The 12,833-nt window shown below is 44.5% G+C and overlaps 1 protein-coding gene across 1 annotated transcript; it reads right to left on the bottom strand.

Annotated features, from left to right (window-relative positions):
- Positions 1-1,043: 1,043 nt before the first annotated feature.
- Positions 1,044-11,563, bottom strand: LOC106603978 (protein ABHD15). Its single transcript, XM_082974808.1, has 4 exons — positions 7,494-11,563; positions 6,396-7,416; positions 3,615-3,844; positions 1,044-3,303 (listed from the first exon to the last, which is right to left on the bottom strand). Exons 2-4 carry the CDS (start codon positions 7,269-7,271, stop codon positions 2,247-2,249), a joined length of 2,163 nt encoding a protein of 720 aa, XP_082830934.1. The 5' UTR covers positions 7,272-7,416; positions 7,494-11,563; the 3' UTR covers positions 1,044-2,246.
- Positions 11,564-12,833: the final 1,270 nt, after the last annotated feature.

The raw sequence follows: 12,833 nt of genomic DNA, 5'->3' as shown, positions 1-12,833 counted from the left end.
ACGACACCAACTTCATAATCAAGTTTGCTTGAAGACACCAGTCAGTTGTAGGCCTGATAACCAATAAAGTCAACCTATAGGGAGGAGGTCCCTACTTGTCCAAAATGTTCCTTGTTTTACTGTCCTTGTGAGTACTTCTGGTCCCCACAAGGATAGTAAAACCAAACACACACACACACACACACACCCCCTACATATACATTCAGGCTACACAATTGCTGCTACCAGACTCTTATTTACTATTGCTAATACTGCACAATTTAAACACTTGCCCCCCCCCCCCCCAAACCACTTTTCTCTGATACATGTGTAAATATTGTCCTTCCTGTATTATACTTATGCTAAAATGTTTATTCTACTCGACTGGGAAATGTACTTTATGTTCGTATTCTTATGTATCATTGTTGTTGCATTGTAGAGAAGGAACCAGCGAGTAAGCGTTTAGTTGGACGGTGTATACCATGAGTATCCTTGTAATGGCTGATGTATTTGGTGGCTGTTCTTCTTCTCTCGTAAACACATCAGGAGGACTCTGATCATCAGGCTGTTTGTTTAGCAGCCTAGACGTACAAAACAAAGACTGGCAGCCTTTTGTGGTTTTTCTTTGTTTGATTTAATTCTACCTGCCGTTTAGTTTAGTTTAGTCACCTGTGATTCAGCCTAGACGTACTTTATACAGAGAACTACCAGATAACATCTGATGAACAATTCATAAAATCGCCACCGGACAATTTACATTGACCCCCCCCCCCTCCCTTTTGTACACCGCTGCTACTCGCTGTTTGTTTATTATCTATGCATAGTCACTTCGCCCCCACCTACATGTACAGATTACCTCAACTAGTCTGTACCCCCTGCACACTGACTCGGTACCGGTGCCCCCTGTATATAGCCTCATTGCCTGCCTGCACTGTTGGTTAAGGGCTTGTAAATAACCATTTCACGGTCAAGTCCACACTTGTTGTATTCGGCGCATGTGGCAAATAAAAAGTTTGATTTGATTTGATGCACTATAGCATGAACACAAATAACAAGCAAACAAGTAATACTACTGTAGCTTTAATACATTTACAGAAATACAAAACCATAGAACTGATATTCCCATTTAAAGACGCTGGACTATGCTTCTGTCAGAGGCTTTGTCATAAACAATGAAGTGCTGTGTCTGTTCTAGATTTAAGAGCTAGATATGTTCTACCACCCATTCTGTGTCTATATCTATGCTAGAATCATTCCCAGTCCCATCTGTTTCCTTATGTAAGCTAAGCTCACAGAGTGCCTGTTAGATCACAGATAGATCAATGCGTTAATTGTTTTTGGTAGACTGGGTCCTGAAAGTGACATGTACCCCCCCCCCCCCCCCCCTGCTATGACTGAAGATCACATCTGCATCCCAAATGGCACCATATTCTCTATAAAGGAATATATCACCTTGGTCCAAAGTAGTGCACTATATAGGGAATAGAGTGCCAATTGGGATGCATCCCACATCCCCTGTTCTGAGTATCACTGACTCATGAGGAGCCCACTCAATAACCCATTCAATAAACAGACTGTTCTCCAAGAAGCTGGCCAACACAGCCACACACGCAAGACTTGGTTCTGGGTTTCCAGATTAATGGACATTCAGATTCACTGTGCTCTTTCTACTTTGGTTGACCATCAAATTTGTCCATTGTAGAAAAGCACGTGTCCAAACCAGGGGAGGATTGGCTCATAATAATGACCGGAACGGCGCGAATGGAATGGCATCAAACACGTGGAAACCATGGAAACCACAGGTTTGAGGTATTTGATACCATTCCGCTCCAGTCATTACCAAGAGCCCGTCCTCCCCAATTAAGGTGCCACCAACCTCCTGTGGTCTAAACCTGAGTCACATCTAGGGAGGGTGAGAGGATTACATTTGATCGCGCTTTGTTAGCTATGCAAATTTTAAAGGCAACTTTCCTGCATTCGCCTCAGACCCCATTCACGGTAAACACTGCATACGTCAGCTCAATCGGAAATTACCTTTAAATGGCAAGCTTGCTATAATGCGGAACTACCTCTGATCAAATTGAATCCCGTCTTTAAAAAATGTGCTATTTTTTTATTTATTTTTCTTCCCTGTACTCCGCTCATCTTCCTCCTTTTCTCTCTTTCATCAGTGCTCTCTGGTGTGTCTCCCATTTCACTCCTCCTCTTCCACCTTCTCTCCCTCCTCTCCTCCTCTTCCTCCTCCCCCTCCATCCTCTCCTCCTTTCTCAGCGCGTGTAGGACCTCTGCCAGGTAAACTGTCCCTCCTCCCCTCCTCTTCCTCCTCCCCCTCCATCGTTGAGGTGTTCCTGTGTGTGTGACTGTGTGCTGGGTCTCTCTCTCTTCATCATGGACTCCCTCCTCTTCCTCCGGGGGGGGTAGCATGGTACTGCCCCTCTGCCTCCCCCTGCCCATGCCCGTACCCCCCCTACACCCCCCCACCTCGTACCCTTCCTCTCCTCCCCCTTCAGAAACTCAGCCACCACCCTGAAGTACTCCAACACAGACACGTTACTCCAGTTACCTCCCACCTCTCCCTCCCCCTGTCCTCCCTCCTCCAGTCCAAACCCACAGTGCCCGCCCGTCTCCGTCAGCGCCAGCAAGAAATAAGGGTTGTTTTGGAAAAGGGCGAGGGGCAGGGTGGAGGCGGGCGGCAGGAGGGGGTCGTCACGGCTACAGAGGCAGAGCACGGGAACCGCCACTTCGTCTGCGTCCCTCAGAGGTTCGTTCCTCTCCCAGTAACTCTCCCAGTCCCTGGCAGGACGACCCCGCTCCCCCAGCACCCAGGCTGCCACCCCACCTACCCCTGATACCCCAGCTCCCCTAAGGGTAGGTGGAGGAGCAGTGGCCCCTGTGGCACCTGATCTGGCTCCAAAGGTGGAGGCTGGGGCCCCAGGGATGTGTGTGGAGGCCCCAGGCAGGAGGGGTCCTGTTGAGTGGTGTGGGGTGTGTTGGTGGGGTGCTGTGTCCTCGGCTCTGGTGGTTGGAACCCTGGGAGTGGAGATAAGGGTGGGGGAGACGGTTTTGGCCCCAGACATGGCCTCCAGTTTGGTGTTGTGGGGTCCCGTCAGATGGGGGGTGTTCAGTGGGGGTACAGCAGCCCCTGGTTTGGCGGTTGGTGTCCCGCTGGTGGTTCTGGACCCTGGGGTCGGTGTGTGACTGGTTGAGTGGTGGGGGATGTTGGGTCGCAGTGCGGAGCAGAACAGGGTCTCTTCAAAGTCTCTGAGGGAGGAACAGTGGAGAGCCCTGTCTACGTCTAACACCCCACTAAGGGCACTGGCATACCTGGGGAGGAAGAAGGAGTCAGAACATAATCTCTGATGCTTTACCTCACTTTACCAACCCCATCATCACTATGGCCGGGATTCAATGCCAGGCGTGTTAGAGTGGTACACTATAATGGACTTTTCAAGGTAATTTACGGTTGAACCGTCAACGTTTATCCTGAAGGTGATAATGTAGGGGAAAACCACTTCAAAAAAGGTACACTGTGTAATACTGGTCTGTAGTTTAACACACCCGGTCTAGGAGTTTCAATTGGAGAGGCAGATTATTGTTCTATAAACTAATCATCATCATCATCATCTCTCTCCTACCTGCTGAGTTGCAGTTTGCGCTGGACCAGCACTGCCCAGCGGTAGAGTGGCGGTAGGGGCGTGTCAAACCACAGCTGGCCCTGCAGGACAGGTGAGATGCAGGCTGCAGCCGTCAGGTAAGAGGAGGAGCCACACTCTCCCAAGTAGGACAGCAGCAGGCCCGAACCAGAACCCTCGCTCACCGCTACCAGCACAGAGGACGGGTGCCGGCTACGCACATACGCTACTGTCTGGAGGACACAGGGTTAAAGGTTGTTTAATATTGTTATAAAACCAGCTTGCTAGTTTACTGATATTGTTATAAAACCAGCTAGCTGGCCGACTGAAATTACTATAAAACCCGGCTAACTAGCTTTCTGATATTGTTGTAAAACCAGCTAGCTAGCTAGCCTATTGATATAGTTATGACACCAGCTAGCTAGCCTACTGATATAGTTATGAAACCAGCTAGCTAGCTAGCCTACTGATATAGTTATGAAACCAGCTAGCTAGCTAGCCTACTGATATAGTTATGACACCAGCTAGCGAGCCTACTGATAGTTATGAAACCAGCTAGCTAGCTAGCCTACTGATATAGTTATGAAACCAACTAGCTAGCTAGGCTACTGATATAGTTATGAAACCAGCTAACTAGCTAGCCTTCTGATATTGTTGTAAAACCAGCTAGCTAGCTAGCCTACTGATATTGTTATAAAACCAGCTAGCTAGCTAGCCTTCTGATATTGTTGTAAAACCAGCAAGCTAGCTAGCCTACTGATATTGTTAGAAAACTGGCTAGCTAGCTTACTGATATTGTTATAAAACCAGCTAGCTAGCTTACTGATATTGTTATAAAACCAGCTAGCTAGCTTACTGATATTGTTATAAAACCAGCTAGCTAGCTTACTGATATTGCTACACTCACTAGGAGGGTCCTAGGACTAGCTCAATTGTTTCACTAGGAGGGGACCTAGGTATGCATTTACATTTGAAGTTGGAAGTTTACATACAACTTAGGTTGGAGGCATTAAAGCTCGTTTTTCAACCACTCCACAAATTTCATGTTAACAAACTATAGTTTTGGCAAGTCGGTTAGGACATCTACTTTGTGCATGACACAAGTCATTTTTCGAACAATTATTTACAGACAGATTATTTCACTTATAATTCCCAGTATCACAATTCCAGTGGGTCAGAAGTTTACATACACTAAGTTGACTGTGCCTTTAAACAGCTTGGAAAATTCCAGAAAATTATGTCATGGCTTTAGAAGATTCTGATAGGCTAATTTACATTATTTGAGTAAATTGGAGGTGTACCTGTGGATGTATTTCAAGGCCTACCTTCAAACTCAGTGCCTCTTTGCTTGACATCATTGGAAAATCAAAAGAAATCAGCCAAGACCTCAGAAAACAAAATGGGACCTCCACAAGTCTGGTTCATCCTTGGGAGCAGTTTCCAAACGCCTGAAGGTACCACATTCATCTGTACAAACAATAGTACGCAAGTATAAACACCATGGGACCACGCAGCCGTGGAAATCAATCCCAAAACAACAGCAAAGGACCTTCTGATGATGCTGGAGGAAACAGGTACAAACGTATCTATATCCACAGTAAAACAAGTCCTATATCGACATAACCTGAAAGGCTGCTCAGCAAGGAAGAAGCCACTGCTCCAGAACTGCCATAAAAAAAGGCAGACGACGGTTTGCAACTGCACATGGGGACAAAGATCGTACTTTTTAGAGAAATGTCCTCTAGTCTGATGAAACAAAAATAGAACTGTTTGGCCATAATGACCATCGTTATGTTTGGAGGAAAAAGGGGGAGGCTTACAAGCCAAAGAACACCATCCCAACCGTGAAGCACGGGGGTGGCAGCCTCACATTGTGGGGGTGCTTTGCTGCAGGAGGGAGTGGTGCCCTTCACAAAATAGATGGCATCATCAAAATGATGTGGATGTATTGAAGCATCATCTCAAGACATCAGTCAGGAAGGTCTTCCAAGTGAACAATGTCCCCAAGCATTCTTCCAAAGTTGTGGCAAAATGGCTTAAGGACAACAAAGTCAAGGTATTGGAGTGGCCATCACAAAGCCCTGACCTCAATCCTATAGAAGATTTGTGGGCAGAACTGAAAAAGCATGTGCGAGCAAGGAGGCCTACAAACCTGACTCAGTTCCACCAGCTTTGTCAGGAGGAATGGGCCAAAATGTACCCAACTTATTGTAGGAAGCTTGTGGAAGGCTACCTGAAACGTTTGACCCAAGTTAAACAACTTAAAGGCAATGCTACCAAATACTAATTGAGTGTATGTAAACTTCTGACCCACTGGGAATGTGAATTCTGACATTTCACATTCTTAAAATAAAAAGTGGTGATCCTAACTGACTTAAGACATTTTTACTAGGATTAAATGTCAGGAATTGTGAAATACTGAGTTTAAATGTATTTGGCTTAAGGTGTATGTAAACTTCTTACCCACTGGGAATGTGATGAAAGAAATAAAAGCAGCTAGCTGGCTTACTGATATTGCTACACTCACTAGAAGGGGTCTAACTGACTGACCTAAGACATTTTTACTAGGATTAAATGTCAGGAATTGTAAAATACTGAGTTTAAATGTATTTGGCTTAAGGTGTATGTAAACTTCTGACTTCAACTGTACATGAGATGTCAGAGTACTGAGACCATATTGTATACATGTCTCCCATTCAGCCTTTGTATGTTCAACATTATATACAATATCATTATTAGGTCAATTATAGACCATACAATTATTATAGTAATATTATTGTGTACCTGCACCAGGTCAGCAGAGTCTCCATACTCAGTCAGCCGTGGCGTGGTGAGAGGGCAGCCTCCCGTGCCCCTACAGTGAAACACGAGGGCATAGAAACCCTGACGAAGAGCCATTCTACACAGACCCCTCAGGTGGGGCGTCACCCCTCCCCAGTAGTGAGGGATGAGAAGGAGGATTGGAGGTGTGGAGGTGTGGCAGCCCAATGCCTTCCCCCCAGGATGGTGATCCTTCCCTCTCTCCCGTCCCACCGCCTCTCCCCCACTTACGCCTACAGCCCAGTCCAGAGCCACTAGTCCCCCGTCCTTCAGTAGAAGGTGGTCTCGGGTAAAGTTGACCTCCTCTTGTCCCTGGTCTCCTGCAGTCAGGCCCCCCAATAGCAAACTTGAGAGGGTCTGGAGGTGGGGGTCCCCCCTGGGCCATGGGGCCAGTCTGGGTCTGGCCAGGGAACAACAGTGCTGGAGTAGGAACCGGGCCAGGGCTGTGGGCTTACAGGCTAGAGTGGGTCCTGGGGCTGGGGAGAGGGTCGGATGTGATCCCAAGCCAAGGCCCATTCCCCTCTCCCTACCCCAGCTTTTCTCTGGTGACGGTCCTATGGCAAGGCCTGGGGATGATCCATGCCCCTGTTCCTGTGTTCCTCCCCTCTCCTTGCCCCAGCCTGGCTCTGTGTCAGGGTGGTGGATGGGGAGCTCCAGGACCCAGCACAGTGCCACCCACAGCCACCAGGCGGCAGCCTTCACCCCCAGCCTCGCCCTTTGCTGTATCGGGGGCCAGCGGAGAGCCAGGTAGAGCAGGAACAGCAGCAGGGAGGGCAGGAGGTACGACAACCTGTCACACTCCCACTCACTGGAGGAGACGACATCCTGGTCAGTGGCCATTGTTACCGTGTTTAGAACCAGGTCTAGAACTCCACAATGTCCAGGTCTAGAACTCTACAATGTCCAGGTCTAGAACTCTACAATGTCCAGGTCTAGAACTCTACAATGTCCAGGTCTAGAACTCTACAATGTCCAGGTCTAGAACCTCTGAGGCAGATGTCCAGGTCTAGAACTCTACAATGTCCAGGTCTAGAGGAGCTCTACAATGTCCAGGTCTAGAACTCTAGAATGTCAAGTTTTTCAGGTGAGCTAGAACCTCTTCCCATTCACAACATTTACTCTCATTCGGTGGCTACTGAATGTGGCCCTGGGTAAAAGATATGGATAGCCCAGAGAGGTAAAGTACAGCCAGGGTTGTATAGCAGGTCTTTACATTGATCTAGTATAGCAGGTATTTACAGCAGTCCATTGATCTAGTATAGCAGGTCTTTGCAGTAGTCCAGTGATCTAGTATAGCAGGTCTTTACAGTAGTCCAGTGATCTAGTATACCAGGTCTTTACAGCAGTCCAGTGATCTAGTATACCAGGTCTTTACAGCAGTCCAGTGATCTAGTATACCAGGTCTTTACAGCAGTCCAGTGATCTAGTATACCAGGTCTTTACAGCAGTCCAGTGATCTAGTATACCAGGTCTTTACAGCAGTGTTGGCTCCACTGTTTCTCCGTTTTTCCCTTGGTAATAAAGCAGTGAGTTAGAGTGCTGCTCAACCTCTAGGAGTGACAGAAAGAATAGAGAGAGAGAGAGAAAAAAGCAAGGGGGGAGCATGTCACCTTACCCTCTCTCTCTCTTTTAGACACCAAATATATTTGCCTCTCACCCTCCCTACTCTATCCCTCTTTCCCAACCCCATTAGTCCCTCCCTCTCTAAATCATTAGCAATCAGTGCTGGGCTTAAACTCACCATAGATATAGAGTGAAAAGAACAGACACAACCCTTTTACGCCATGTCTACATAGAGCAGGTAATTTGGCAATTTGGGTAAACAGATAACAGTTACACATGTTGGACTGAGCAAACCCTGAGCAAACATGAATATCTAAACTCAACCAATCAAAGTGGTCACATCAACAATTGGCTGGTGATAAACTATGGTTTCTCTGTTGCTTACACAGACACACCAGGGTTTGGTTTGCGGTAATTACGGCTTTTGGCTTAATAAATAAATAAATAAATAGAAAAGCTGATAAATCAAATTGGCGCCGGCCAATTGTTCAGAAGAAGAAAAAAAAAAACGTGCCATGCTTATCGGTGTATGCGTTAATTTGCATAATTTCGTGGAATTAAATTGGCACGAGTGTATATTCGTTATTTATCACACACACGTCATACAGATAAAGAGCCTTTGAGCGGAAAATCTGTCGGACAGCGGTTTAATAAGCTCAATCATTGCGAAACAATTCTAAACGCAATCACGTGTTAAAAATTGTTTTTTGCCATGATCATTTTTTTTTCTTCTCAGATTTCTATTTCTCAACTGGTAATTGAACCGCTTCTCATTCACCATTCAAATACATATGCAACGGAAGGTAGGCTTCATCAGCACGTCACACACCACTTTGTGGCTCAGTTGGTAGAGCATGGTGTTTGCAACGCCAGGGTTGTGGGTTCGATTCCCACAGGGGACCAGTATGTGAAAAAACATTTTTTATGAAATGTATGCATTCACTACTGTAAGTCGCTCTGGATAAGAGCGTCTGCTAAATGACTAAAATGTAAATGTAATGAGCTGGAGGCAGTACCATTTTGAAAACATATACTTAATTGTTTGAAACCTGAACGTTATACTACATATTATGAGGCATGTTTACCTTGCTTCCGACCATATACTTTTCGACTATGGGGGATAGTTGATTAACATAGGCTCATAGGCTAAGTAAATCTTTCCCTAAGTACATTTAATTAAGGTACCAAAATTACACTACTTGACCAAAAGTATGTGGACACTCGAGTTCCAAACTGGAGGCAGCGTGAGCACAATAACTGTTCATCGGAAGCTTCATGAAATGGGTTTCCATGGCCGAGCAGCTGCATACAAGCCTAAGATCACCATGAGCAATGCCAATCGTTGGCTGGAGTGGTGTAAAGCTTGCAGCCATTGGACTCTGGAGGAGTGTAAACACGTTCTCTGGAGTGATGAATCACTCTTCACCATCCGACAGTCCGACGGATGAATCGGATGAACGCTACCTGCCCCAATGCATAGTGCCAACTGTAAAGTTTGGTGGAGGAGGAATAATGGTCTGCGGCTGTTTTTCATGGTTCGGGCTACGCCCCTTAAAGGGCTCCCAGTCTAAGGCACTGCATGTCCGTGCTAGAGGTGTCACTACAGACCATGGTTCGATTCCAGGCTGTATCACAACCGGCAGTGATCGGGAATCCCATAGGGAGGCGCACAATTGGCTCAGCGTCGTTCGGGTTACGGGAGGGTTTGGCCGGGGTAGGCCTCATTGTAAAATAAGAATTTGTTCTTAACTGACTTGCCTAGTTAAATAAATGTTAAATAAATAAAAAAAGTTACAGTGAAGGGAAATCTACAGCGTACAATGACATTCTAGACGATTCTGTGCTTCCAACTTTGTGGCAACAGTTTGAGTAAGGCCCTTTCCTGTTTCAGCATGACAATGCCCCTGTGCACAAAGCGAGGTCCATACAGAAATGGTTTATCGAGATCGGTGTGGAAGAACTTGACTGGCCCTCACAGAGCCCTGACCTCAACCCCATTGAACACCTTTGGGATGAATCTGAACGCCGACTGTGAGCCAGGGCCTAATCACCCAACATCAGTGCCCGACCTCACTAATACTCTCGTGGCTGAATGGAAGCAAGTCCCCGCAGCAATGTTCCATCCTATAATGGAAAGCCTTCCCAGAAGAGTGGAGGCTGTTATAGCAGCAAAGGGGGGACCAACTCCATATTAATACCCATGATTTTAGAATTAGATGTTCAACGAGCATGTGCCCACATACTTTTGGCCATGTAGTGTGTATATAGCCTAATTAGCCTACTCCTGTCTATACATAAATAAATAAAATCATTCAAAATAGACTACTAAAGCATGGTTTGGCCACAGAGGATCATTCGTTTCCCGTAGTCTTAAAAAATAAATAAATTGTGGATTGTTTAAAAATCGAATTGTCTACAGCGGGAAGGAAAGAGAGCAACGCACGTTGCAAATACCAAATAGATGAGAGCTGAGTTACGACTGTCAGTGGAAAAAAAGTAGAGACCAAGCCAGGCATATTGCAATATTCAATCCAATTCAAGGGAAAACAGGTTGGAAAGCAAATGGTAAAGAGAAGATATTGAAAATACTCGAATCGTTCTTTTAGTTGAGCGAACAACAGTAACGTTAGGCGATATACCTATTTTATTGGGACCAGACGAGAGCATATTCACTCTTTTATCATTGTTGGGTCAGTGGCGCTTAAAAGTTTTGTTTTTTTGGACAATAATTTTCCTCATGTCATATTCTATTTCTGTCTCTTTCCCCTTATCGTTGGTCCTATGGACAAAGTCGCTTTTATTGATTGTTTTGTCAGTGTCCGCAGAGTATATTATATGCGGTGAACCATGCATTGAACTGTCTTTTGTTGTTGTTGCGAAAAGGGATTGAGTTATATTTTTTTTGCCTAAATTATGACTATTCAATCTACTCATCACATTATGAATAGTAGGCTATCTTACATAAGTCTGCAAATGCGATGATGCATGGAATGCTTGATTATAAATGTGCTTCCCGAAATATGAAACTCCCGCACCGCCTTACGCATAATAGGCTAGTGATCTTATTGCTATTCGTTACTCGTCCTGTTGGCTGAGGGAAAGGACATGTGGACCAGTCAGTTACTCCAACATCTTCAAAGTGGCGCAGTAAGAAGGACACACGTCATTGCATCTTCGATTTGCGTGTTCTGTTGAGATTAATTACCATAATCTAAACGTGATTTCTGTTATTCGGTGCGCTGTGGGTGGACACCATATTCAGGTTACACACCCAATCCATACAGTGCATTCGGAAAGTATTCAGACCCCTTGACTTTTTCCACATTTTGTTACGTTACAGCCTTATTCTAAAATGGATTAAATAGTCCCCCACTTATGTCAATAAAGTGGGGTCTGAATACTTTCCGAATGCACTGTATGGTTCCAGGACATCCGGTAAATGCTGCCGGTCAAATGACAGGCACCTCATTTTCATAACGGAAACCCTGACACACGCACGCACGCACGCACGCACGCACGCACACACACACACACACACACACACACACACACACACACACACACACACACACACACACACACACACACACACATCAGAGGTTATCAAGGTTGTTGATTCTGAGAACAGCAGTAGATTTCACTTTGTTTCTCCCGTGTGTGTGTGTGTGTGTGTGTGTGTGTGTGTGTGTGTGTGTGTGTGTGTGTGTGTGTGTGTGTGTGTGTGTTTGTGTGTGAGAGAGAGAGATAGGGAGGGAGAGACTTGGGGATTTGTCACCATTTTCTGGCCTAATACCTAATAACACACAGCTACAATATGAGCAGTATAATACCTAATAACACAGCTACAATATGAGCAGTATAATACCTAATAACACAGCTACAATATGAGCAGTATAATACCTAATAACACAGCTACAATATGAGCAGTATAATACCTAATAATACACAGCTACAATATGAGCAGTATAATACCTAATAACACAGCTACAATATGAGCAGTATAATACCTAATAACACAGCTACAATATGAGCAGTATAATACCTAATAACACAGCTACAATATGAGCAGTATAATACCTAATAACACAGCTACAATATGAGCAGTATAATACCTAATAACACAGCTACAATATGAGCAGTATAATACCTAATAACACAGCTACAATATGAGCAGTATAATACCTAATAATACACAGCTACAATATGAGAAGTATAATACCTAATAACACAGCTACAATATGAGCAGTATAATACCTAATAACACAGCTACAATATGAGCAGTATAATACCTAATAATACACAGCTACAATATGAGCAGTATAATACCTAATAACACAGCTACAATATGAGCAGTATAATACCTAATAACACAGCTACAATATGAGCAGTATAATACCTAATAACACAGCTACAATATGAGCAGTATAATACCTAATAACACAGCTACAATATGAGCAGTATAATACCTAATAACACAGCTACAATATGAGCAGTATAATACCTAATAACACAGCTACAATATGAGCAGTATAATACCTAATAATACACAGCTACAATATGAGCAGTATAATACCTAATAACACAGCTACAATATGAGCAGTATAATACCTAATAACACAGCTACAATATGAGCAGTATAATACCTAATAACACAGCTACAATATGAGCAGCTCTGTGAGAAATTGAAAGGATAGCCCAAGCTTTAAAAAAAAGAAAGATTGTTTTTATTGATGTCATGTCTCATCCTTTACAGAATACACAAAACTCGTTTTTTATTTTTGTTATTTTTATAATCGCACTATTTACATTTTGAAAAGGTTGACAGATCCTGTTATTAAT

The sequence above is a fragment of the Salmo salar genome, chromosome 04, assembly GCF_965601325.2.
Source record: "Salmo salar chromosome 04, fSalSal1, whole genome shotgun sequence".
NCBI lineage: Eukaryota > Metazoa > Chordata > Actinopteri > Salmoniformes > Salmonidae > Salmo > Salmo salar.
This window is presented reverse-complemented; position numbering and strand designations above follow the sequence as displayed.